This window comes from Cuculus canorus, chromosome 1 (genome assembly GCF_017976375.1).
Source record: "Cuculus canorus isolate bCucCan1 chromosome 1, bCucCan1.pri, whole genome shotgun sequence".
NCBI lineage: Eukaryota > Metazoa > Chordata > Aves > Cuculiformes > Cuculidae > Cuculus > Cuculus canorus.
In genome coordinates this window covers 128788314-128812213 of record NC_071401.1, presented here as the reverse complement: position 1 = coordinate 128812213, position 23900 = coordinate 128788314, and the positions used below count along the sequence as shown (strand labels likewise).

Sequence of the window (23900 nt, the reverse complement as noted above, 5' to 3'; positions counted from 1 at the left end):
GTTTGAGAAAGTGTCTTCCACAAAAGGACATGAACACCAGGCATTTTTTTGCAACCAAAATATTTTACTGCTGTTCATCTTATCAGAAGCAGAGTTGGTTTCTCCTGTCATTAAAGGAAGCAAACTTTTTTGTTTTGCCAATCACTTTTTTTAAGAGTTCCTCTGCTTTTTCAGCCTTTAATCTGTATTGTAGCATTGTGTCTATGTCACTCTTGACATGTTTCAGAGCGCACTGGATGAACTTGTTTAGAGAAGCAGTTCTTTTATTTTCTTTTGTGTCTCTTCAGAAGCACAAGAGTGGGCAAAATGTGTTGGCAGAAGTAAGCCGAATGATCCCACAGACAAACTCTTGTTGCTGCCAGAAGAAAAATATATATCAGTCGAACTGGTATTTTAATGGTAACAGCATAGGTATTCAGTTACAAAATTGTCTTCCCCAGTTTGTGACGATTTCCACGGTGACTGTGAGAGGGGCAAATGCAGTGTGCTAGGATATTAATTCACAGAGACGTAGGAAGGTGTGGTTTTTTTTATCATTAGCTTCTTTTTCATAGAAGCACTGCAGTAGAATGCGATGTGGTTAGTGGAATGGTTGTGAGTGGTGTACACTAACACATAACACATAGAAATGGTAGCTGCTAGGCTGGAATCGAAGTCCACTTGGAGGCATCTGTTGTTTTGTGCAGTTTGTTGGCCGGTCAGTGGGTAGAGGTTGTGTGTATGCGCACTGCACAAAACTGCTTGACTGACTCTTTCTAGCTGTGTAGAACTGATAAACAGTTTCATATATGAGATGGCTAGATCCCTAGGGTATAGGGAGCTTGTTCAAAATGCTGGTGTTGGCATGCTCAGGTTGAATTCAGGGCTGTTTTGAAGATGGTGGCTTTGCAAAGTGTCTCCTCTTTTATCTGGGTCTTTTTTGTTCTGATTCTTGGGGATGACAAAAGCTATTTCAGCAAAGCAGCTGGTGTTTTGGTCTGGTCAGCTCATGGTGCTAAGAACATTCCTCAGGCCCTGCGGTTGAGCAAGCAGTGGTAAGTCGCATGGGATCTGTGGTGGCACGGCAGTGCTTCAAGTCATATGTCTGTGTTATGTTACAGAGCTGTGAATGTTTTCTGAACTAGACCGTAGCAAAAGATATGTGGTGAGGAGATATATACTCCACAGAAAGCTATTGATGTTGCAGAACAAGAAGGTGGTGGTTGTGGAGTATGTGTGGCCTTGTTCATAAGGCAAAAATTTCTCTTCTGTCTTTAAGGGTATAGGTGGTAGTTTAAAAATCACAATATTGCACAAAGCCTGAAATAGGCAATCATATAGGGAGCGTTTAATTGATGGTTTGACATGTATAAGAGCATGAGCTGTGAGTTTTCGTTATAGTAAATGTCTAAACATAGCCTGGGGAATGGTGTTGGTATGGAGTCAGGAAGCCTAGCAGCTGGATATTTTAGTTGAGGGTCAGGTGCTATTTAAATTAAATTTAAGCCGTTGAACCACTTGCATAGATGGTCTCTCAAAGGAAAGGTTTCTGTGCATAACCCCTGATATAATGAAAGCTGAGTTCCTGTGTTTAAAGCAAATCAGAGCATGGTATAAAATAACAGGCATTAAGACAGTGTAGTCATGCTTCTTAAAATGCCAACAGATATTTTACAGCAGTGAAGTCGTTGCGTTGAAAATAATAAGTTTCCCAATATGGTTGCGTTGCATCATTCAAGTTTCCAGAGCTTACTTCTTCAGGTAAGGAATGTTTATGCACAGATTTAATTGAAGATTTTATGCCATAAAATGGCAATAGTTACAGGCATGTAACTTTACAAAACCATTACACATTCAGTGGTGCAATATGGCTAAAAAGGTAAGAGTTTTGGTAGCGTTGCAGTCTGCCCTATCACTGTCGCTGGGTGAAATGAATGATTTGTGTATCACTGAGCAAAAACACTGCTTACCAAAACTTTTTTAAAGGGATGGATGAATGAGGATTTTGTTTCCGATTCTTCCTGGTGTGGTGTGTGGTTTTTGGTTTTGTTTTATTTGTTTTCATGAGAAATCTTGGACAAATCACTGTTCCTGATGTAACTTTGTTTTTCGAGACATTTCATGTTATTTAGTTGGTTTCTGAGCACAGTGTAGTGTCTCTGCTTTTCCTTTTCCTTCCTCCCACTCCTGCAGATGCCTGCTGGAAGAGGTACTGAAATGCTGTTGGCCTGAATGGTATAGGCGTCGGCCAGTGCTGTGCCAGTCTTTTGTGACTGTGTTTTAAAACATATGAAGCAGCAGCTGTGCTGTTGCTCATTCATTTTAACAGCACTGCTTGTCAAACAATTTAGACAAATTGGAAGGGGAAAAGCCAAAATGTTTTTCAAAATCTAGAATAAGTATAAACACTTGAGGGAAGAGTTTGGGGGATGCTGAGACAGACTTAAGGAATGTTTGTGATAATTGCACTCCTTTCCATTGCTGCATCCCCAAATGCAAAAAGCATGGTGCTAATGTGCTGCTGAACTGTTTATAAAGAAACAGAGGTGCTGACCTGCCTTCTGAATTTGAGGGGATGAATTATATAAAGCTTTTATTAGAGGATTTCCAGTTAGTTGAAGTTGTTGTGGAATTATCTGACAGTTTATTTCTGTAGAAAATGCTGATTAGTCAAAAAAGTGTTTTGTGAAAACATTTGTTTTGACAATTTTTCCTTAGGCTGTCATCCTGGTTCACATGGCTGGAGCCTTCAGCTTCCAGCTCTGTTGCAGTCATCCCACGATAGCTAGGTGTATGCTGGTAAAATGGTTGAGAATTTTCAGCTGTGGTAGGGGTTGTGATCTCACTGTTCTTGAATGTCTCTCTCTGGGTAGACTTTTGGTTTCAAATGTGACTGTTATTCCACTTCAGTGGTAACTGGTAAATATCAGTTTTGTTTCATTTATTTCAGCAGGACTTAAATGAGAGTGAAATTCTTCCTGCTGAAAGAAACAGTACTGCCCTTTCCACATCCCCAGTCCTCTTTCCTTTCTCAGCTCTTCTTCATCCTGACAGTGTAGTTTATAATCTGCCGGGTATTGCCTACATGGAAGGTAGGAGTAATGCATGTCTGGGTCTCTTGAATTTTAATACCTGTCTTGCAAACCCTAAGAGGCAAGAAGGTGGTAAGAATATAGAGGAGGGAAAATAATGGATTACATTTTTTTTTTTCAGGAGACAGGAACAGAGCAGCTGAGGAGAGGCAGGGTCTCTTCCCCTTGTGAGAAGTTTTAGCTTCCTGTGCTGGCTGACCTGTATAGCCATGGTGGTAGGTTCTGGTGATCGTATAGGAATGCTAATTATCCATTAATTGTTTTCAGAGGTCTGATTTTCATGGTGACGTATCAAGTCGATGCTACAAAATGCAGAATCACTTTTTATTATTGTCAAAAGCAATGACATTACATTGCAACCAGCAGCATTCTACTTCACTTTGATTTTTTCATCTTTTGTCTGAATACCAAACATCTTACTTTGTGAAAGTTGTATCGTCTGTCTTTCAGTACATAAGCAGATGGAAAAGAGGAAGTATACACAGTTACTTAACAGACCCTTATTATCATTCGGTAGATACTCTTACTCAATCGCATTCTGGCACAGTATGCATTCTTGCTTCTACAGGTGAGACTGCGAGCATAGAGAAGTGGTAGCAGCATTATACTGTCAAAATAAGTAGTTCATGGGTCTCCTCTACAGCTCTAAGCTCATCAAGACTGCTCTTGATGAAATGTTTGACCTGCTAAATGTTGTAGGGACTGGATACTATTTTGGTGGGGCAGCATAATTAGCGACAGGTGGTATTGCAAACTAGTACCTGTTTTCTCTGATAATTCTGGCTTAAATACACACAGCTCAAAGACAAACCTGGCACAGATTAATGCTTCCAGTGAAGGATTTAACCCAAGGAGCAGCAAGACATTCCCTTCAGTGATACTACAAGAGCTGATGTTTCTCTGTACAAGAAGCTTTCCTAACAGCTCTGTTAATTGTCTAGCTTCCCACATAGTTCATGCCATGGATGTTTGGCATCTCTTGCTACCTCTGCTGATGTGATTAAAAGCCAAAATGTGTTACAAGGGTGGGAGAGTTGGTGACGGGTGGCGATTTCCACTCCCAACCTTGGGTCATGTGCATGAGTGCTAAGGAAAAGGGTTGCTGCAGAACTTTGCTGTACTCTTAATTAGCTCCTCTGAGGTTACAGGTTTTGCATCTGAGGTCTGCATAGCTGAAAAGAGCAATGTTCACAGCTCTTTACACTGATTGTATGAGACTGAGTTATGTTAAGCTGGCGATGAGCACACATGCAAAAAAACTGTGATGGATCTAGGAGCTGACAATAGCCTAAAAATAGAGACAAGCACCGTTTGTAGCTGATACATAAGATGCATGTGTAAATATTGTGAGTGTCTGAGCCCAAGTGAGAAAATAAGTCCTAATTTGATCTTTGCAGTTTATTGCTCAGTTTCAGCCAAGTTGGGCCCCGGCTTCACCTCCTGTTGGGAGCCCAGTGGCATCATGCATGTCTGTAATAGGGCATCCATGTGGGGAGAGACCTGTCCCAAATGCTGTAGCTGCTGGACATGCTGCATTCAGTGCCTCTGTTGTTAGATTTCAGGGAATCTAAGCCGTGACCTGCCTCTCTCTCAAAGACCAAGTTTTCTTAATTCCAGTGTTCACAAAGAAACTTGGGTTTGTTTTTTTTTTTCAGAGGTTTTGCCCATTAGTTGCTATTAGAGTGCATGTATCTTATCCTAGAGGTATGCCTAAGGAAGAGGGTCCAGGGAGGTGCCAGTTCATTGCAGGGGATGCACAACAGAAAAAGTAGCACGTAGATCTCTGCTACTGCTTTGGTTTTTTTTTTAACAGATAGTCTATATATGTAAGGTTTATTTAAATGATCTAGAAAAAGCTTGCTTGTTCTTTGTGCTGAAAAAAAAACCCTAGTTTTTGCTTTGACAGAAGTTTCATATCTCTTCAGGAGGAGCTACTTACAGAGGAGGAGATGATGTCCCTGCTTAAATAGGAGAAGTTGATGCCTTTGCGTAGTCCCAGATATAACTGTCTGAGAGCAGTTTGGATTGGTTAGTTTGCCTCTGAAAAGAACAGAAAGCGACATAGTGATCTCTCTTGTTACTCAGTGAAAGCTGAGTTTTTGCAGGGAAAGCCATACTTCCTTCACTGTTACCAGAGTGAGTTTGTATGTTTCTGTTTGAAAGTTAACCAGAAAAAGTTATTATTCAAATGCCATGCTTAGGTACCCAACCGCGTGAGTTGAGCTAGCCACAATCAGCGGAGAAGGGGAGCTTTCTCTGTGGGTTGAGTGGAAGCAGCACTGAAACCTCTGCAGGAACTCGCTACTTCTCTCCACCTCTTGTTTGAGGTGCCTAGCTGGCGAACTTACCTTTGGGAATTGGACCTTGCCGTTAATGTTGCTTCCCCTCAGAGGATTCTCTGATTATTTAAAAAGAGTAATTTGATTCACTGACCAACTTGGTGAGTGAAATTGCTTTTATGGGATGTAAGAAGGAAAGAGATAAAAATGTACATTTTTGTTTTGAAAACTGACTGTAGTTTAATAATTGAGTTTAAGAGCAAAAGTCCTCCCTGAAATAGAACACTGTAAATGCGTGTTTATTCTATAATTTCTTAATGTGCAAAAGACTGAGCAAGAGTCATCTCACTTTGCTGTTCCAATTTAAGAAACAAGAGCTTTGTAGAAATTCCTGCACTACTGGACATCCACTATGATTTGGTATAACAAGACTGACTTGTATTTTAGACTCTCGCAGTTGTTATGGCACTGTTCCTAAAAAAACTGCGATGAAGGAGAGTGTCTCTTTTTCTTCTTCTGAATTAAAATAATTATTTTGCCTGTGAACCAATTTGAAGCCTTATACTACTTCCCCCCCCCCCCTTTTCTTTCCTCTTAGTAGAAGTCCTCATGGTTGTTATAGCATTCATTTCCGAAGCAAATTCAGAAAATCTTCTATTAGGTGTTGCAGCCCAACACAGAGCAGCACTGAAGTGTTCTCAGTAGAGACAATTTTAGTCTTGAAAAATCTTGAGGCAATAGTAAAGCCATCAATATGTACAACTCTGTAATTTTATGCATTGCTTGGAACTTCAGATTCTTTGCTTCCCAGAGTACAGAGCATGATGTTGAATATGGCTTAAGTTCTAATCCTAGAAAAAGACTCATTTATGGAATGAATTTTTGCTAGCCTTAAAAAAAGCACTTTCTCAAGTAGTTATGCCGGCTTATTCAGTTGATCCTGAAGACATTGCACAATTAGACTCGAGGTGGAAAAAATATCTCGAGGCCTCCACCCTCTTTCTTCAGCTTTGCGTTATACCTTGGAGATAACATTATTATTGGTGTTGAAGGGGAGCTGGTTAGGAGGAGCCTTCAGCAGCTAAGGCTAGCCCTAACTGCCGTCCGTAAGTCCATTTGCTTTCCCCATGCTGTGAAAAATCTGTAATGCCTGTATTCTTGGATTTCTAATTAGTCAAATTAAGGTAAATAAACATTTGTTTCCCTTCTCAAGTAACAGAGTATGTCTTTCTCGTCTATCTACTCCTTTTGAGCAACTGGCCTGGTTTTGTTAAGCTCTCGGTGTCAGGTGCCATTGAATCACAATCTTCCCTGGTCTCTCTGTATCCTCAGCCTCCTCACTGTTATCAGTGTGCAAAACTAACTTGTTCTGGCAGCTTCACACTGCAGGCCACGAAAAAACAGAGGAGCAGGGTTATGGAGAGTTAGGACTCCCCTGAATCAATTCACTGTCTCTATTTCTTATGCACTTGGGGGAAAGTCTTATCCTTGCCACCATTTTTGTGTATTGTTAGAATAGCTCTGTCCTCTCAGTTGAATTTCTTCCTATAATTCTTTTTCAAATGTATTTTTGTCCTCAGTGGTAATCCCAAACTTTTTTTTTCGTCATTTACAGAAGTGGAGATCCATTCTGTTACAATTAAATGCAGTTCAGAGAAGAGTAGTTCAACAGTAATTGTCAATAAAGCAGATAAAAGCTTTTGGTAAAATTGGATAACAAGCATGAAGGGATTACTGTTTGTGACTTATAACAAAAGAAGCTATTGTTATCTGAAGCAGACCACGGAATGGACAGGCTAAATTGAACACGATATGAAAGGAATAAATTAAATATAGAGCAAAATACTTTTTTTTTTTGAAGTGCACACAGTTCGACAGTGCTCCGAAATTGTTGCACTTGAGATTTGAGTGCATCCCTGATGTACTCAGCTCTTGGGGAAAAGAATGTTCATATTTATGCTTACATAAGCTGTGACTTTACTTTCTTACTTTTCTAAGTGCTGGCTGAGGCAAAACTTTGAGGGGTCGGATTGTATGAGCGTGTTACTGACTTTGCATGGAAAATGTAGGCTTAAAGGAAAACCCAGGACCTAGATGAATTAATTGTACTTTGCCTTGGGACAGAAATCATATACAGTGAAACCTGTAAATTATGCATGGCTTGGACACAAGTCTCAAGCTGTCAGCAGTCATGCTCAATGCTCCTACTATTAATGAAGCTGTCTTTCAGCTTCAATCTTTTTCACCTTTAAGATTGTAGTTCTGGCTCGTAGAAGAGTTTTTGGAGTAGAAATGCTTTGTCCCCTTCAAAAAAGGATACTAACACTGTTCTCCTTCAGAATTTATTAGCAATACACAGATTTTTGTTCATTATTCCTGACTTCTTACATATAAATCATTTAGGTAACTTTGGCAAGATTTAAGTGTTATTCTGCACTCTGTCTTCAACACTCAACCTCCTCCATATCTAGATTCCCAGGTGGTAATATTTCTTCAGCATGTTGGACTTAGGTCTAAGACAAGATGGCCATCAGCCACCAGCTTTTCTTCATGTGAGCTTTGCTACTTGTAATGTTCCCATATTCCCATGAGCTCCTCTGGTCTTTTGCTCCCTTGAAGCTTTTGTCTGTAGTGCACACTTCTGAAGTGTCAGTAATTACTGTCGTAGTTGTATTCAGTTCTGTATGAAGCTTACCTAATGCTGGCACCACCATGAGGAATGATCTAAACTTTTTGTGTACCCCTGTACCTGGGGTTGCTCCCTTCTTTTATTACCTTCTGTTTTTTTTTTCCTGCGGCCTCAGCTTTGACTTTCACTCACTTGTTGGCCATGGACAAAAATTTAGAAGATTATGAGGGGGGCGGGTCCTTTATCTGTACTGTTATTCGCATATTCTCTAGTACAATAGTTCTACAGCATTTAAAATCCGTGTGTCAGGTTCCCAGTGGCACATTTATAATTCAGAACAGAGCATACTCTCAATTTACCTTGCTCAGTGTCCAATCTGTTAGGTTCTCAGGGACAAATTCAGTCACCGTGTCCTGCATTTTCAGGGACAGCTCCAGAGGTGCCTGCAGAATTGCACACAGGACTGTGGGCTGTCTCGCTATGAAAACAAGTCTGGTAGTAACGTGTATAAAAGTGAGGTAACATCACAACACCAAATTTAAAAGACAGAAAACCGCTAGCAGTTTTGGGATGTGATGGAAGCAGAGTTCCCAGCTGTATATCAACACATGCATCACTTGTTCTTTTGTGTTGCAGGTTTTAAGCATTCTGGGCCTGAACTTCTTAGTTCCCTTTGGGTGTTCTTATATTTTAAATTATTCTTCCAAATATATATTCTTGAGTAAGCTGGATATGTTCAGTCCCTGTTAAATGAAACAATAAGTTTGGTCCTAAACAAAATCAATACCGAAAATCGGTTTGCAATAATAAGTATCTATGTACTGGCAAAAATGCCTTGTCGTGTGTTGTGCTGGCTTGAATCCTGCTGCATCTGGCAGAGTGACTGTTCCCCTCCCTCTTTGATAATGACCAATAGAGGTGGTGTCTCCAACTTTATGCTTGTAAAATGAATTAACCATCATTGTGCTGAGTATCCATGAAATTACTAAAATCACAAATATAGCAGGCACTAATTTTTTTTTTTAACAAGCTGTAACTTGGTGGTGTGCTGTTCCCCCACTCCGTAAAGATGTTTAAGTGTAGGATAAGGAAGGGAAAGAGTGGAGTAAAAGAGGTGTTTCTGAAACTTCTCCACTCCCCTCTTGCAATCTGTTCAAACAGGGTTGATGCCTGAGCTTCTGTGTTCCTGGGTTCAATGAGCAAATTTCTCCCACTGGTTCAGAGCGGTGTGAAATTTCCCCACATGGGTATGCTGGCTTTTGCTGTGCTCAGGTTTCACGTTCCCAACTTTTTATTTTCTTTGTGGCCTTTTTTCGTGCAGATTTTTAACAGATTAAATGTAGTAAGTGAAAACACAGCAACAAATATTATATCAGGTTAAATTATATGCTTAAAGTTGTTGTTTTCTATTCCTGCATGGAAAATTGGGGAGCATTTTAGAGCTAGATAAAAGAGACTGCCAGCTTTCTAATATAGCATGGTTGTATACTAGAAGGATGTCTCATACCTAGCAGTGAGTCTTCAAGCTACTGGACTGTAAATTTGCAATATATTTAGATACAGAAAAGATATGTTTGTTTTTGAAGTTTTTTCTTATGCTTGTTTTACGTGTATTAGCATATAATTTACTTTGTATGTGGTTAGTCTTTTGTTTACCATGACAGCTGGGTTTGCAAGTTAAATGCAAAGAATGATTTTATTGTTTTGTTAAAATAGTTCAAAAATAGTTGTGTTTTTTTTTTTTTCTGTAAAACCACTCAAATTATTTCCTTCTGCAGGAAAAGCTTTGAATCCAACAGGTCTTGTTATGTTTGTGTGGTTTCTTGCTGTCTAATACCCTCTTGTGTTGCATTCTTCTGAACTGTGCCTTGTAATGTTGGGTTTGGCTGTTTTTTTGGAATCAAAGGTAAACCCTAAGTAAAAGATCTGGTCTTGAAAATAGAAACCAATAGGGTTGGCCTAGAGTGCTCTCCTTTGGTGCCAGCACTTTACTTGAGATTTCTGTACATCTTTACATTTTCCTTCTGTTGTCTTATCACCAACACCTCTTTTCCACCTCTTTGGAAGTTTTTTTGGGTGGAAGAAGAGCAAACAGGTCCTGCTTGCACTGCCTTCACCCGCTTGGATTGGTGCAGCACAAGAAGATCCTCCATGCTTCACAAAACCTAGGCCAGATGATGTCTTCTGGACTGAGGGGTGTTAATCTTTTCTGTCTGGGCTGGCAATAGCTAGCTTGCTTGGGACTTCTCTGTGTGCGAGATACAAGGGAAAAAAAAGAAACATATACCTCAGAGAGGTGCTGAAGTCCATTTATTAGTGCAGAGGAAGGTAACCGGCCAGGAGGTTTAAGGAGATCAGCTGTTGGTCCCTGCTGCATCAGTCGCTCTCCCCCTTTTGCATTGATGAAGGAGTAGTGGAAAAGTGGTGGCCTTGAGGTGTTGGGCCTGGAGCAAAAGCAACTGCAAACAGGTGGATCAGTTTTATGGGTATAGTATTTATTGAGCAGGAAAGCAATGATATTTAAATAAGAAAAATATTGCCATCTTACTTGCTGCTTTTGTGGATGTCAGACTTTAACACTAAGAAAACATTTTTGCTGATTTTGAAAATCTGTGGGTTTTTTTTTTTTAAAGGAGATGTTCAGTTTCTAGAGGCTGCTTCTGTATGCAGTAGTTCCCCACATTGTTGCTAAAGAGATGTAGATTTTGCTTTCCCAAAACATTTTTCAGTATATTCTTGTATAGTTTTTGTAGTGTCCATTTCCCACTCTCCTTCCTGAGCACTAGCTGAGTTTCAAAATCTATGGGTTTGTGTAGTTAAATGGTTAAAAATATGATCTTTTTTTCTTTTCCCAGGTGCTGTAGTGAAAACAGGGAAGAACACTTCTCTGCTTGTTTGTAAAACAGCCTGTAGTTTTAAGGGGGGTTTTAAATGACATTTAGTGTAATTATTTTGAATTCTGTGAGCTAATGGCAATTTTTTTTTCCTCCTCTCTTTTGAGCAATTCAGGGTTGTGCTAAAAGTCTTACATTGGCACTTTTGAGTGATTGGAAACGTACACAGGTTTTCTCCCCTTAGTGCAGTAGTTTGGCGGGCATTTTTTTGGTGCCTTATCAGAAAGTGTTTTGTAAGTGAGGCCTGTGCTTGGGAGAGAATTTTGGATTCCCCCCCCCCCTCCCCCCCCCCCTTTCAATGCATCTCTGTGCCAAGAGTGATTTGTATGCAGCATGCATAGTTAATGTTGGCTCTTACCAGAAGAGCAGGTGAATGACCTGTAAGAGGCTTGGAGGGAGAAATGCTAATGACTTAGGTTTAAAGCTCTTTTAATTGATTTTTAACTTCAGAATTCCAAGTGCAAAAATACTAGAAGTGTAGTTGGTGTAAAATGCATAGTTACTGTTCCCATAAAAATTGAATCTGAGTACTTTGATACTGAGCTGTTTAAATTAGCAGTGGAAAAGTAATAGTGGTCTTACTGCCTCCATTGCAAATTCTAAGCTGGAAAAAGATTGTGTGAAGTCTCAGACGTCTCAGTTATTTGACAATAATGTTTTCGATATAAAAAAGAAGGGGTATTTATTTCATTGGAGTCTGAAACGTTTGGCCAGTGTTCAGATCACATTTACTGGGCCTTTCTTAAATGCTTCGTGAAAACATTGATCCTTCTCAGTAAAAGCCAAACCCACCTAGGTTTGTATATCCAGAATTAGGGCTCTAACCAAATTTCAGGTGTAAGGTAGCCGGTGTCTTTATGCATTAATTACTTTTTTTTTAGTTTAGTTTGTAGTGAACATCATGTAGCTTTTGGAGGGTTAAAAATAAGACCTTATTTCTTTTAATTTTGTCGTATGAAAAGATTAATTGTTGCATGCTGCCTTCTTATGGGAGAGTAAACAATTTATTGAGTCTAGTGGATGATCAAAGTGTAGAAGAAAAAAAACAGTCAAGGCAAATAAAGCCATTTCAGAACAGCTGAAATTAATTATTTGCTTGTCTGTATGTTCCTTACTGAGGGCATCAGGTTGGTTTCCATATCCACAAACTGATAAACAAATCGCAAGGACAGGAACTATGCTGAAAATGTACTGAACTTCTAAATGACATTGTGAATTCATTTAATACGGTTACGTTTAAGCAAGCCTGATTTACATACCAAACAATAGGATGGAAACTATGAAAAAATAATTATCGGGCAAGATGCTTCAGAGCCTCAACATCCTTCTTGTGGTGAGGGGCCCAGAACTGAACACGGGATTCGAGGTGCGGTCTCACCAGTGCCGAGTACAGAGGGAGAATAACCTCCCTGGACCTACTGGTCACACCGTTTCTGATACAAGCCAAGATGCCATTGGCCTTCTTGGCCACCTAGGCACACTGCTGGCTCATGTTCAGTTGGCTGTCAACCAACACCCCCAGGTCCTTCTCCTCTAGGCAGCTTTCTAGCCAGACTTCTCCTAGTCTGTAACAATGGGAGCTTTGTGCCTGCAGGCTCCACTAGAGCAATGCTAAGTGACTACAACTCAAGGCAAGGCCAGGGCAGACCTCTGAGACTGCTCAGCCCTGAAGAGCTACTTAGTGGCAGCATGCAGTCCTGGATGTGTTTTTCTTGGTCTCTTGAGAGACTAGGTCATAGTTGTTGTTTTGGGGTGGGTTGTGTGTTTGTTTTTTGAAAGTGTGTCAAAACTGGCAGCTGGTTGCTTTCCTGTGCTATTTTCTTTTTAAAGTTGAAGAATCAAAGTAGGTTGGATGGCAAGAATTTTCCTTTTGTTAATTTTTCCATCTCTTGTTATATTAACATGTTTTAGTTTTCTCTTGGCGTACCTGCCATGAAAAGGCTGGCTGAACTGCGCAGGGTGTGGTGTATTATATCTGGAGTGATTCCTGTGCAAAGGGCTGTCTGAGGTCTTCCAAAGCATGTCTGCTTCTTGCTTCCACCTTGCAGTATGCTGTGGTCTAGAGGTGGTGGTAAGTAGGTAACAGAGAGGGGAAATTGTTTCTTTCTATTCTATTTAGCTTAAACTGTGAAAAAGGATGTTCAAATGATGTTTTGAAATGCTGCTTTGTTCTGACAAGCTTTATTTCCTGATTGCTCTGGGAGAAACCAGAAAATGGTTTCTGTTCAGCAACTGTGGAAGGCATGTTGTTAGGCCTTTTCAATCTGGAGATAGGAAGGGTTAATTTACAAGTTCAAGGAGCAAGAGACCTTTCCACCTGCTCAAACAATTGAAATTCTGCCTTTGTGAGCATTCAGCAAAAATAGTTGCTTTTTGTTTTTTAATGAACCTCTTTCTCTTTTTCCTTGGAATCTGTGACCGCAAGGACAACCACATGCATGTGGCTGCAGTGCATCAGCATATGTTTGACAGTTAAGTCAAATCTTCCTTCCCATGGACTCTCAGAAATGTCCGGGTGAAAATGAAAAACAATCTCTCGTCTGTGTTTTTCTTGTCAGATTGCCCAGCATATTCTTTAAACCAGAATACCTGAAAACAGACGGCGTGATGGCTGAGAGATAATTCTGCATACTGACTCGTTTCTTTGTTTATGAAATAAGAATATCATGTTGATTTCTTACGAATGGCTTTCAGTGTTTTTGTTAAGGTATTCTTTTCAGGGCTTGTGAAAATCATCTCCAAATTATCATTCTAGTTTAATACCATGTTGTTGATACTCAACTAGAAATAAAGCACTGGCTTTTGATCCCTTCATCACAAGCTTTCTTCTTTCCAAAACTGGAGTCTTTATCCCTTATTTTAGAAAACAAAGTCCAAGAAGTGGGAAGCTCTGGGGATAATTTTCTTTCTTCTGCTAGATAGGGTCTGATTACAAGACTAAAGCCAGCTCTGAAGTGGAAATCCTCGTATTGCCATGCTGGTTACAGGTGGGTTTTTGCTTCATTAGTATAGTGCCTGCTGTCTTGGGATAAATGCAATCTTCGCATAAAACTACTATCACCACGATAGCTTCTTCCACTTGAGGCAACCAGAGTAGGGTATACTGGGAAAATATTTGTATGCCTTATAAAATAGGTGTTTCAGTAGACCCTTTTCTATAGACCCTTTTCTGGTGTACGGTAGGCATCCATAGGTGTGGAATTTTGTGCATTGATCTCTCCCTCTTATCAAGTATTAATTTGTCCATCCCCGGCAGATGGACTGTGGCGGCCGATCCTTACTGACCTCTGTTTCTGCACAAGGTTACCGCTTTGTTCCTGTCTCTGTTACAAGTCATTGCGATAAAGTCACTGGACAGACTCATGTCTAGTGTTGATAGTCTGAGCACCAACAATGCGGGCTGTGAAATGGAATAGCTGAGATACAAGCACTTGTGGAGTTCTGACTGTCCTCTAGCCTTCAAAAGGATGCAGGGGAAGAGGGAACAAAGGTGGGGGTGGGGTGTTAAAAAGGTGCGCCTTGGTCCACTAGTGCTTGCTTGTTGAGCGTTTTGAGTGCATCTGGGTTGTTCAGCCACCTGCTTGGCACACTGATGCTTTTGAGGAGAGAAGAAAAAACAAACAAACAAAAAAACAACCCCCCCCAACTTCGTTTTCTTGTGAAAGAAATCTTGGTTTTGTCTGGTGTGTGTTGCAGTGATAGGTGGTTCTGAGCCAGCTGAAATGAGAAACTGCAGCTTTGTTGGGAGCCTGTGTGCTCCTAAAACAAGCAAGTTTAAGGCAAGGCAACCGGGTGTGTTGGGATTTGAACAGCTCACTACTTCACACCCATTCCCCACATAGCTGCTATCGGTACATGCAAGAGTGATGCTTTTGAGGCTGCTGATAAGCTGTATGGTGTAAGTTAGCTTGCACAAGAAATGGTCCTGAGTGTGCTGAATGTTAACATAAGACATTGTAGAACCTCTCTGAAAATTACATTCAATTGTTGTTCACATTTACTTTTTCACAGAGACAAGCTATTATAAAAGAGTACAGTTCTCAGCTAGCTAAGAATATCTGCTTTCTCGTGTTTATCTTGATTATATCCCAACGGGATATTTCTTCCTCACTTTAATGAAATATTATCTCTATATTTAATTTGTGATGTGCTTTTTTTGCCTCTCCTGGAGGACTGAAAGTATTTCCTGAATTTTGCAGTGAGTTGAGAAACTTTGTCCTAAAACCTTCCTGTGGTACTTTTAGTCCCCTTATTTGAATATCTATTTTCTGTTTCAGTCAGGATTTACTATGTCTTTCTGTATTGGAGTTTCCATCCCTCCGTGAACCTGTCTCAAGTAGTTTCTGTTAAGGATATCTGAAGGGTCACTTGAATCAAATGTTTTAATCCTGAAGAGCTGTGAACATTTCTTCTTGTTAAGTCAAGAGCTATTTTTGATAGCCAAACACTTATTTTTTGTGTGTAATTTTCCTGCACTACTCCAGCACCTATCATTTAACTTCATATTTCTTTGTTAGATGAGTGCCAGTCCTGCTAGTGCTGGAGCCAGAGCAGGCTGCGTTTCACAAGGACCACTGCAGAGCTGATGAGCTCCACAGGGGTTGCTGCACTTCTGAAACCTTTGCAGGCTTGGAGGTTTGGCGGCTGTTTGGGTCCCTGTAGAGCTCAGAGGTTCTTAGCAGCTGAAACGAGCATAATTGCAAAGTTGGAGCATTGACTGTGAAGGGCCTCACCAAATAATTGGCTCTCCCAATCAAGCAGCTGCTCTTCCCACTGAATAATGTTCAGGAAGGTAAACGTTTGCCTGCCCTTTAAGGTATCCCCAATTAACTGCCTTAAAATCAGCTAAGTGGTGTATGGGGTATCTCTGTTCAATGAGTGAAACAGTTGCTTGCATCTCAATGGAGGCTGGTGTTTTAATGACGCTCCTAGTAGGAGCCTAGTTATGTGTAGGATAGTAGGCCTGAAAGGATCTGCATCAGTGTTAGGGAGAGGTGCGGATCAGAAAGTTGCAAAGCTAATGGGTGCTGGCGATGAATTTCTGTCCCTCTGTGTACTGTTAGAAATCACTGCTAAATTACAGCTATTCATCTTGGCATTTGTAGTCTGCAGGCTTTTTTCTATATATGTGGGATATTCTGCTGTCAGTGTGCCTAGATTTTATGAGCATTTAGGAGAGAACCTCCGTTACATATGTTTGTTCACCATACAGAATGGAACCAAGAAATGCTGTTTTGTGTTTTTTTTGTGTGTGAGTGTGTGGCAAAACCTTTTAATTTGGGGCAAATCAAAACTGTGAAGTTACAATTGCACAATGCATAGTGCTGTCTGATGCCTTTTAAGAGGAAGTTTTATTGCCTGGCTTCCCCTTACCTACCAAAGATACAGAAATTAAACAATATTAAATCTAAAGATGCATAGAAAAATGTTTATAGGGAAAAAAACATTAAGACTCTTCCTCTATTTGTTCCTAGTTTTTATAAATGGTATATACTCAAACCGGTGTCCTGGGCCGCAGTCAAACGAAGTACTAGCTAAGTACTGTTGTCTAAGAACCTTTGTTTTGCCTGTAAATGTATTTCAAATGCTTAATGTGTCTTAATTCCTTAAGGGCGTAGGGAGGGGAATGTGTAATTTCCTGACCTGAGTACCTAGTATTAAAATTGCAAGTGTAGGTAAACAGAAATACACCTTGTTTTTTTCTGGTAATTTTTATAATAGGTCATGACCATTAACAACATCTGCTGGTAAAGTCTGACAAGCATGGCATTTAACAGTATGGAGAAAATACAAAAGTTGAAAAAGAACGAAGCAGTTCAAAGTATTAAGGTTATTTTATTAAAACAGAAGCTTTTTAAAATACAGCAGCTAATTATTTCAATATGAAAAAGAAGACTAGTTTAATGGGATAATTTTTAATCAGCTGTGGTATTATTTCTGAGTAGATTGAAGAGAGATTTGACTCTATATGGGTTGATTTGATACTAAATAAGAGCTCTTTCTGCTAAGTCTGGTACTCCTTTTAGGTAAGGAAGTATGCCATGTGTGTTTAAAAATCCCTAGGCATAGGGTACATTTATTCAGTTTTGTAGCTTTTGCATTTGATTGTGTTGCTACGCTACAGCTTCTCCATGCTAGTTTTAAAATTCTTACAAAGGTGAGTTTGGATGTAGTAGCTGGGTTGTGAAGTACAGCAGCAATGTCAGGGCTTGTAACTCCTATTGCTGACGCTGGTGAGGGGTGACCCTCAGCAAGGAAGCAGTAACAAGCAGCTGGACTTCTTACTGCTATCAGCCTGTCCTGGGTAAAACTGTATAGCAGTATTATCAGCCAAAGTTAAGCAGCGTGAGAGAGCTTTCCTGTTTCTGAGCAGGTTTGCTGAAGTCAGTTACAGCATGTCTGTATATTGCCCTCTGGATCTTATGGGCTTGGGATTACCCAGCATGGAGCCCAATTCTGTGCCGGTACCACTGTACAGTAAGCATGCTACATACATAGGGGTTTTTTTCATTATTATTTAAAGGGTCGTATAGATTTTAATTTGAATTTTTGTGTTCTCTTCTTGGCTAGAACTGAAATCTTGATTCCTGGATTTAAATTTTATAGCTATAGCAAGGCATAACTAGGTAAGAGAATTGCCAAATGGGACAGTAGTCTTCTGGTGATATCTGAATGCCATAATTTTGTAGAATAGTTTGGGTTGGAAGGGACCTTAAAGATCATCTAGTTCCAAACCCCCTGCCATGGGCAGGGACACCTCCCACTAGATCAGGCTGCCCAAGGCCCCATCCAACCTGGCCTTGAACACCTCCAGGGATGGGGCAGCCACAGCTTCCCGGGCAACCTGTTCTAGTGCCTAACCACTCTCATAGCGAAGAAATTCTTCCTAATGTCCAGTCTAAATCTGCCCCTCTCCAGTATATAGCCATTGCCCCCAATCCTGTCACTATAAGCCTTTGTAATGGTCCCTCTCATGCTTTCCTGTGGCCCCTTCAGGCACTGGAAGGTTGCTCTAGGATCTCCTCAAAGCCTTCTCTTCTCCAGGCTGAACAGTCCTAACTCTCTTAGCCTGTCCTCATAGGGAAGATGCTCCAGCCCTCTGATCATCTTTGTAGCCTTCCTCTGGGCCCATTCCAACAGCTCCCTATCCTTCTTACATTGAGGATTCCAGAACTGGACACGATATTCCAGATGAGGTCTCACAAGAGAGGAATAGAGGGGCAGAATCACTTCCGTTGACCTGCTGGCCACGCTTCTTTTGATGCAGCCCCAGGACACGTTTGGCCTTCTGGGCTGTGAGCACACATTGCCGGCTCATGTCGAGCTTCTCATCAACTAGTACTCCCAAGTCCTTCTCTGCAGGGCTGCTCTCAACCACATCATCCCCCATCCTGTACTGAAACTGGGGATTGCTGTGGCTCTTGCACTTGGCCTAGTTGATCCTCATGAGGTTCACACCGCCCCACTTCTCCAGCCTGTCCAGGTCCCTCTGAGTGACATCCCGTCTTTCCACTGTGGCAACTGCACCACTCATCTTGGTGTCATCTGCAAACTTGCTGAGGGTGCGCTTGATCTCGCTGTCTATATCATTGATGAAGATATTAAAAGGAGCTGGTCGCAGTACGGACTCCTGTGGGACACCACTTGTCACAGATCTCCATCTGGACTTTGAGCCATTGACCACTACTCTTTGAATACGACCATCCAACCAGTTTCTTATCCACCTTACCGTGCACCCATCATATCCATATCTCTCCAATTTAGAGAGAAGGATGTTGTGGGGGACTGCATGAGACATTACTTTTCACTTAATATTTAGCTCTATCCTGTGGGGTTTGGTGATTGGTTTTTTTTTTTTTTTTTAATGGAAATAATTAAACATGCTTGAAGAGGGTGGAAAGAGGAGAGAATGAACCTTATCTATATGACTGGATTAACATCATTCTTTGAGTATGTATGTCTTAACATCTTCCTTTCTGTGAAGTTTCGCGATGGTTTCCTTACCAAGCATTATATAATGAAACAAGAATCCGTAAGCCTTCTGGAAAGGGGGAGACAGCACATACATCTGAACAGTTTGATATTACCTGGAAAAGGGATGTGAGATCTCTAGAAAAATCTGTAGAGAAACCTCTGGAGTAACAGGAGCTTATGGTTGCGTGCATTTGTGCCTTCCACCCTCCCTTGTTTGCTAGCTGTGTCTCCCTCCCCTCGTAGCAGTTGCAATTAACTGAAAGCATGGTTATGACAGGGCCATTCCTTCCAGGTGTTTTACAAGGTTATTCCCATACCCTCCTGCTCCTATAACTGCTGCCTGTACTCTGTACTTGCTCAGCTGTTGCAGAAAAGGGCTAAGTGTGCTTTCTGAACAAGGAAGTGACTGTTGTTGGCACTCATGCTGGTGGAGGCAGCCACAGAAGCCTAGATCCTGTGTGCAAGTGGAAGTGTTCATGGAGCTGTGAACTGGAATGCATACAGACCGATGACTGATTTTTAGCCCAGACCTGTTCCCTGAATCCAGTTTCTTCCACTGCCATATAAGCCCTGTACTGGAAACAAACATGATCTGCAAGAAGTTGCTTAATAGCAACTGTTACTGAAAGAAATGGTCATCAAGCTATATTATGTATTGAAAAGCCCTGATTCTCAAGAGAGGCACAGCCCTTGATGCCTTTGGCTAGAGCATGTCTGGTTCCAAAGAGTATTAGTGGAGATATTAGAAGCTGTAGTCTTTCAAGCAAGACGGAGGAAAACAAACAGGTGATAGTGGGGAAAAAAATATTGGAGAAATGGAGCAGAGGTCACTTAAGCTGATTGGAAATGGTACTGAACCTTCCAGCCATCTCTGTGTGCGTGTGTGCTCCTGTGACGAATGAAACAGGGCTGCTTTTGTGAAGTCCAAGAAGTCTTTTCTTTGTTTCTAAACTTCCCTTACCTGTTTTTGCTTGAGTAATTGCAGCATGCATGAGAAGTGAGAGACAGACATGGAAAGAGATGAGGCTGTACAGCAACTAATGAGCTGTTTTCAGCCTGAAAAATCAGTCTAGCAGGGTGGCCAGAGCCTCAAAACCTATTAACGTTGATGAGGTATTTGGAAGACTGTGACTTGACCGCTGGGGCAAAGAAGGGTCTTTTTAAAGAAGTTTAAACAAATCTCTATTTTTCTTTCTTCTTTCTAAGATGTGCTTGCTAGTGAAATGCTGCCTGACTCTTCTAAACTTTTCTTTTTTTCATGTATATAGTTCTCTTATTTTGTAGCTTGACCAGGTGGCTTGCTGCTGTGCTTCCTCTCTGAAAATTATTTGATTCTTTTTTTTTTCCTTCCTGTTGGAAAACCAGTTTCTCTGTAGCACTCTCCATGCCTGCAGAAATATCACATGTTCTTTGCAGATATTTGTACTCTGTGTTTAAGACAGGCACGTTGCTCCATAAAGAATGACTCACTTGGGATCAAATAGGGCAATATTTGTGTTAATCAGCTGCATTTCTGTCCGCAGATATATCTATGCATTAAAACAAACATGCTGTAGACATGAATTAAGGGGGGAAATATGACATGGAATTTCCTGACACTTCAAAATAATAATAATAATTCTTTGCCAAGAATAACTTCATCTGCAAATGTTTCTTAAATGTGTTGCACATTTGTTTTTCTTTAAAGGATGGGTGGCCAGGTCTGTTCACATGTGGGTACCATATAGTGACATACTGTGGTTTAGTGATGGTCTGGGTTAGTTTAAAGGCTTCAGATCTTTCCTAATCTGGATTGTTTTGACTGAATCAGGTTAGGGAGCACAGATACAGACAGGTATGCTGGCAGATGTTAGGAGGTTATGAGAAGCATTTTAGGACAGTAGTCTTGTCAGTCCCAGCTGTGACAACAAAACAGAGCAAGTACCATGGTGTCCGATCTGTTTATATTATATGTTAGTACTGTTTAAGTTATACATTCTGTTAACAACCCACAAAAGTAAATCCATTTTCTGCCACCTGCAGAAAAAGAACAAACATTCTTACTCTCCACTAGTCTCTAGACATAATAAACTGCCTTCCCTTGCTTCATCTTAACTGCAACTAGGTAACTCCCCCCACAACAAAATAATGTTTAAATATGTGCCAGTATATGATAACATATTTTCAAACTTACTTGCTTCCCCAATCTTAAAAGATTTTATGGAGTGTTTTGCCCAGCCAGTGGGTGCAAATCGTGCTTCTAAACATGTTGACCTAGCTGCTTGTCTCTGAATTTCTCTAGAAAATGAACATGAATTGGTCTTCTATCAGGTCTACTTCCCTGTCTCACAGCTGTGATGTCCTGTATAAGCCCACATACCTTCTTTTTTCTGTTTTCCCCCAATACTCTGACCCATGTTAAAGGGGCTTTTGTACTTATGTGGTAGTATGAATTATCTCTCTTTACTGTGCAATGTTGATTGAAATATTGTTGTCAAGATGTAATGTATATCCTCAGCTGTCTCAAGGAAAGAAACAAACATATGGGAGTAAAACACAACATGGTACTGTGGATTTGTCTTGGATTGATTTTCTTCAGCTTTTAGTTAAATAACTTTGTTTTGTTGTATTTCATAGGACATGTGTACCTTACCCAGTAGAACAGAGCTCCACAGACACTGTCTCTGCAGATTAGAGACCGTGCTTGCCTTTACTGAAAGTTATATCCAGTGTTCCAGTTGTAGATCTGTAAGTGATTGTTTGCTTTTGTCTTTTTTTTCTTTTTAAAATAATTGTAGGTTCATGTACTGGACGGACTGGGGAGAAGTGCCAAAGATAGAACGTGCTGGGATGGATGGTTCAAGCCGCTCTGTTATAGTCAACACGGACATATATTGGCCAAATGGACTGACTTTGGATTATGAGGAACAGAAACTTTATTGGGCAGATGCTAAACTGAATTTCATCCACAAATCAAATCTGGATGGAAGCCATAGGTAAGAAGTTGTTGTTTGATCTGTATAATATGGTGCTTTTTCTAGAAGATCTTGCTGAAGAAACATAGTATCATAGTATAGTTTGGGTTGGAAGGGACCTTAAAGATCATCTAGTTCCAAACCCCCTGCCATGGGCAGGGACACCTCCCACTAGATCAGGCTGCCCAAGGCCCCATCCAACCTGGCCTTGAACACCTCCAGGGATGGGGCAGCCACAGCTTCCCGGGCAACCTGTTCTAGTGCCTAACCACTCTCATAGCGAAGAAATTCTTCCTAATGTCCAGTCTAAATCTGCCCCTCTCCAGTATATAGCCATTGCCCCCAATCCTGTCACTATAAGCCTTTGTAATGGTCCCTCTCATGCTTTCCTGTGGCCCCTTCAGGCACTGGAAGGTTGCTCTAGGATCTCCTCAAAGCCTTCTCTTCTCCAGGCTGAACAGTCCTAACTCTCTTAGCCTGTCCTCATAGGGAAGATGCTCCAGCCCTCTGATCATCTTTGTAGCCTTCCTCTGGGCCCATTCCAACAGCTCCCTATCCTTCTTACATTGAGGATTCCAGAACTGGACACGATATTCCAGATGAGGTCTCACAAGAGAGGAATAGAGGGGCAGAATCACTTCCGTTGACCTGCTGGCCACGCTTCTTTTGATGCAGCCCCAGGACACGTTTGGCCTTCTGGGCTGTGAGCACACATTGCCGGCTCATGTCGAGCTTCTCATCAACTAGTACTCCCAAGTCCTTCTCTGCAGGGCTGCTCTCAACCACATCATCCCCCATCCTGTACTGAAACTGGGGATTGCTGTGGCTCTTGCACTTGGCCTAGTTGATCCTCATGAGGTTCACACCGCCCCACTTCTCCAGCCTGTCCAGGTCCCTCTGAGTGACATCCCGTCTTTCCACTGTGGCAACTGCACCACTCATCTTGGTGTCATCTGCAAACTTGCTGAGGGTGCGCTTGATCTCGCTGTCTATATCATTGATGAAGATATTAAAAGGAACTGGTCGCAGTACGGACTCCTGTGGGACACCACTCGTCACAGATCTCCATCTGGACTTTGAGCCATTGACCACTACTCTTTGAATACGACCATCCAACCAGTTTCTTATCCACCTTACCGTGCACCCATCATATCCATATCTCTCCAATTTAGAGAGAAGGATGTTGTGGGGGTTTGTGTCAAAGGGTTTACAGAAGTCTAGATCATAACATCATAAGCTCTTTTGCAGGGAGTCTTTCTAAGTCTTTCCTCAGAACCAGTTGGATAGAGAAATCCTTGAATCCTGTTCTCAGTAGTGTAACACTATGTAGCAAAACTGTCCCTTTTTCATAGATTTTCTGTGCTCTGTTGCTGTGATATTCTAAATGCAGAAAATAATCTGAACTAATGGATCGTTGCATACTAGAATTTCAATTTCATTGATCCTAGGGATTGTGGAATTGGTGGAAAACAGTCTTTACAGAGAACTGCGCTAAAATGAGAAACTTAAACTGCTCTCTAACAGTTCTGTACTGATGACATAATTATTTTTGAGGCATTCATGACTATGTCTTAGTTATATATATATATATATATATATATATATATATATATATATATGCACATTTAGCCCTAATTTGGGTGATGATCCTCTTAATTAAATTGGATAGCTTTGACAGGTACTGTTTGCACAGATATCACAATTTGTTTGTGCCGAAGTTATTGGCTAGAGATATGATTTTTTAAAGTTATCCTTTGGAAATTTTTGTGATGCTTCAGGTGGTTTATTTAGGCATGAAATATCTTTTCTTATGCTCTTTGGTCTGACCTCTTAGAGACTTGTCTCTTCTTTCAGCACAAACATTAATCTGGTGCAAAGAAATCAATCATATTGGCTAGAAAGGTGCTTCATGTGGACTTGTGAGTAGGAACATAGACAGCATGCATGAAATCTATCCACTGTCTGCCTGCGGTATTTATTTTGAACTCCGCAGTTTCTTGTAACGCTGGTTTGAAAGGTTATGTCATTTCCCTCTTAAATTGAGAGACTGAAAGGTCATGCAGTGTTTTTGTAATGGTGCTTGTTTACAGAAGCTAACA

The 23900-nt window shown here is 40.9% G+C and overlaps 1 protein-coding gene across 2 annotated transcripts in view; it reads left to right on the top strand.

Annotated features, from left to right (window-relative positions):
* LRP6 (LDL receptor related protein 6) overlaps positions 1-23900 on the top strand; it is a 145735-nt gene that overhangs the window by 30792 nt on the left and 91043 nt on the right. For both annotated transcript variants that reach the window (XR_008450712.1, XM_054071784.1), the window contains exon 3: positions 21625-21822. Coding sequence is in view for 1 of the 2 variants with exons in the window: in XM_054071784.1 (XP_053927759.1) it covers positions 21625-21822 (198 nt within the window). In the remaining variant the exon portion in view is untranslated. The remainder of the gene's footprint in view (positions 1-21624; positions 21823-23900) is intronic.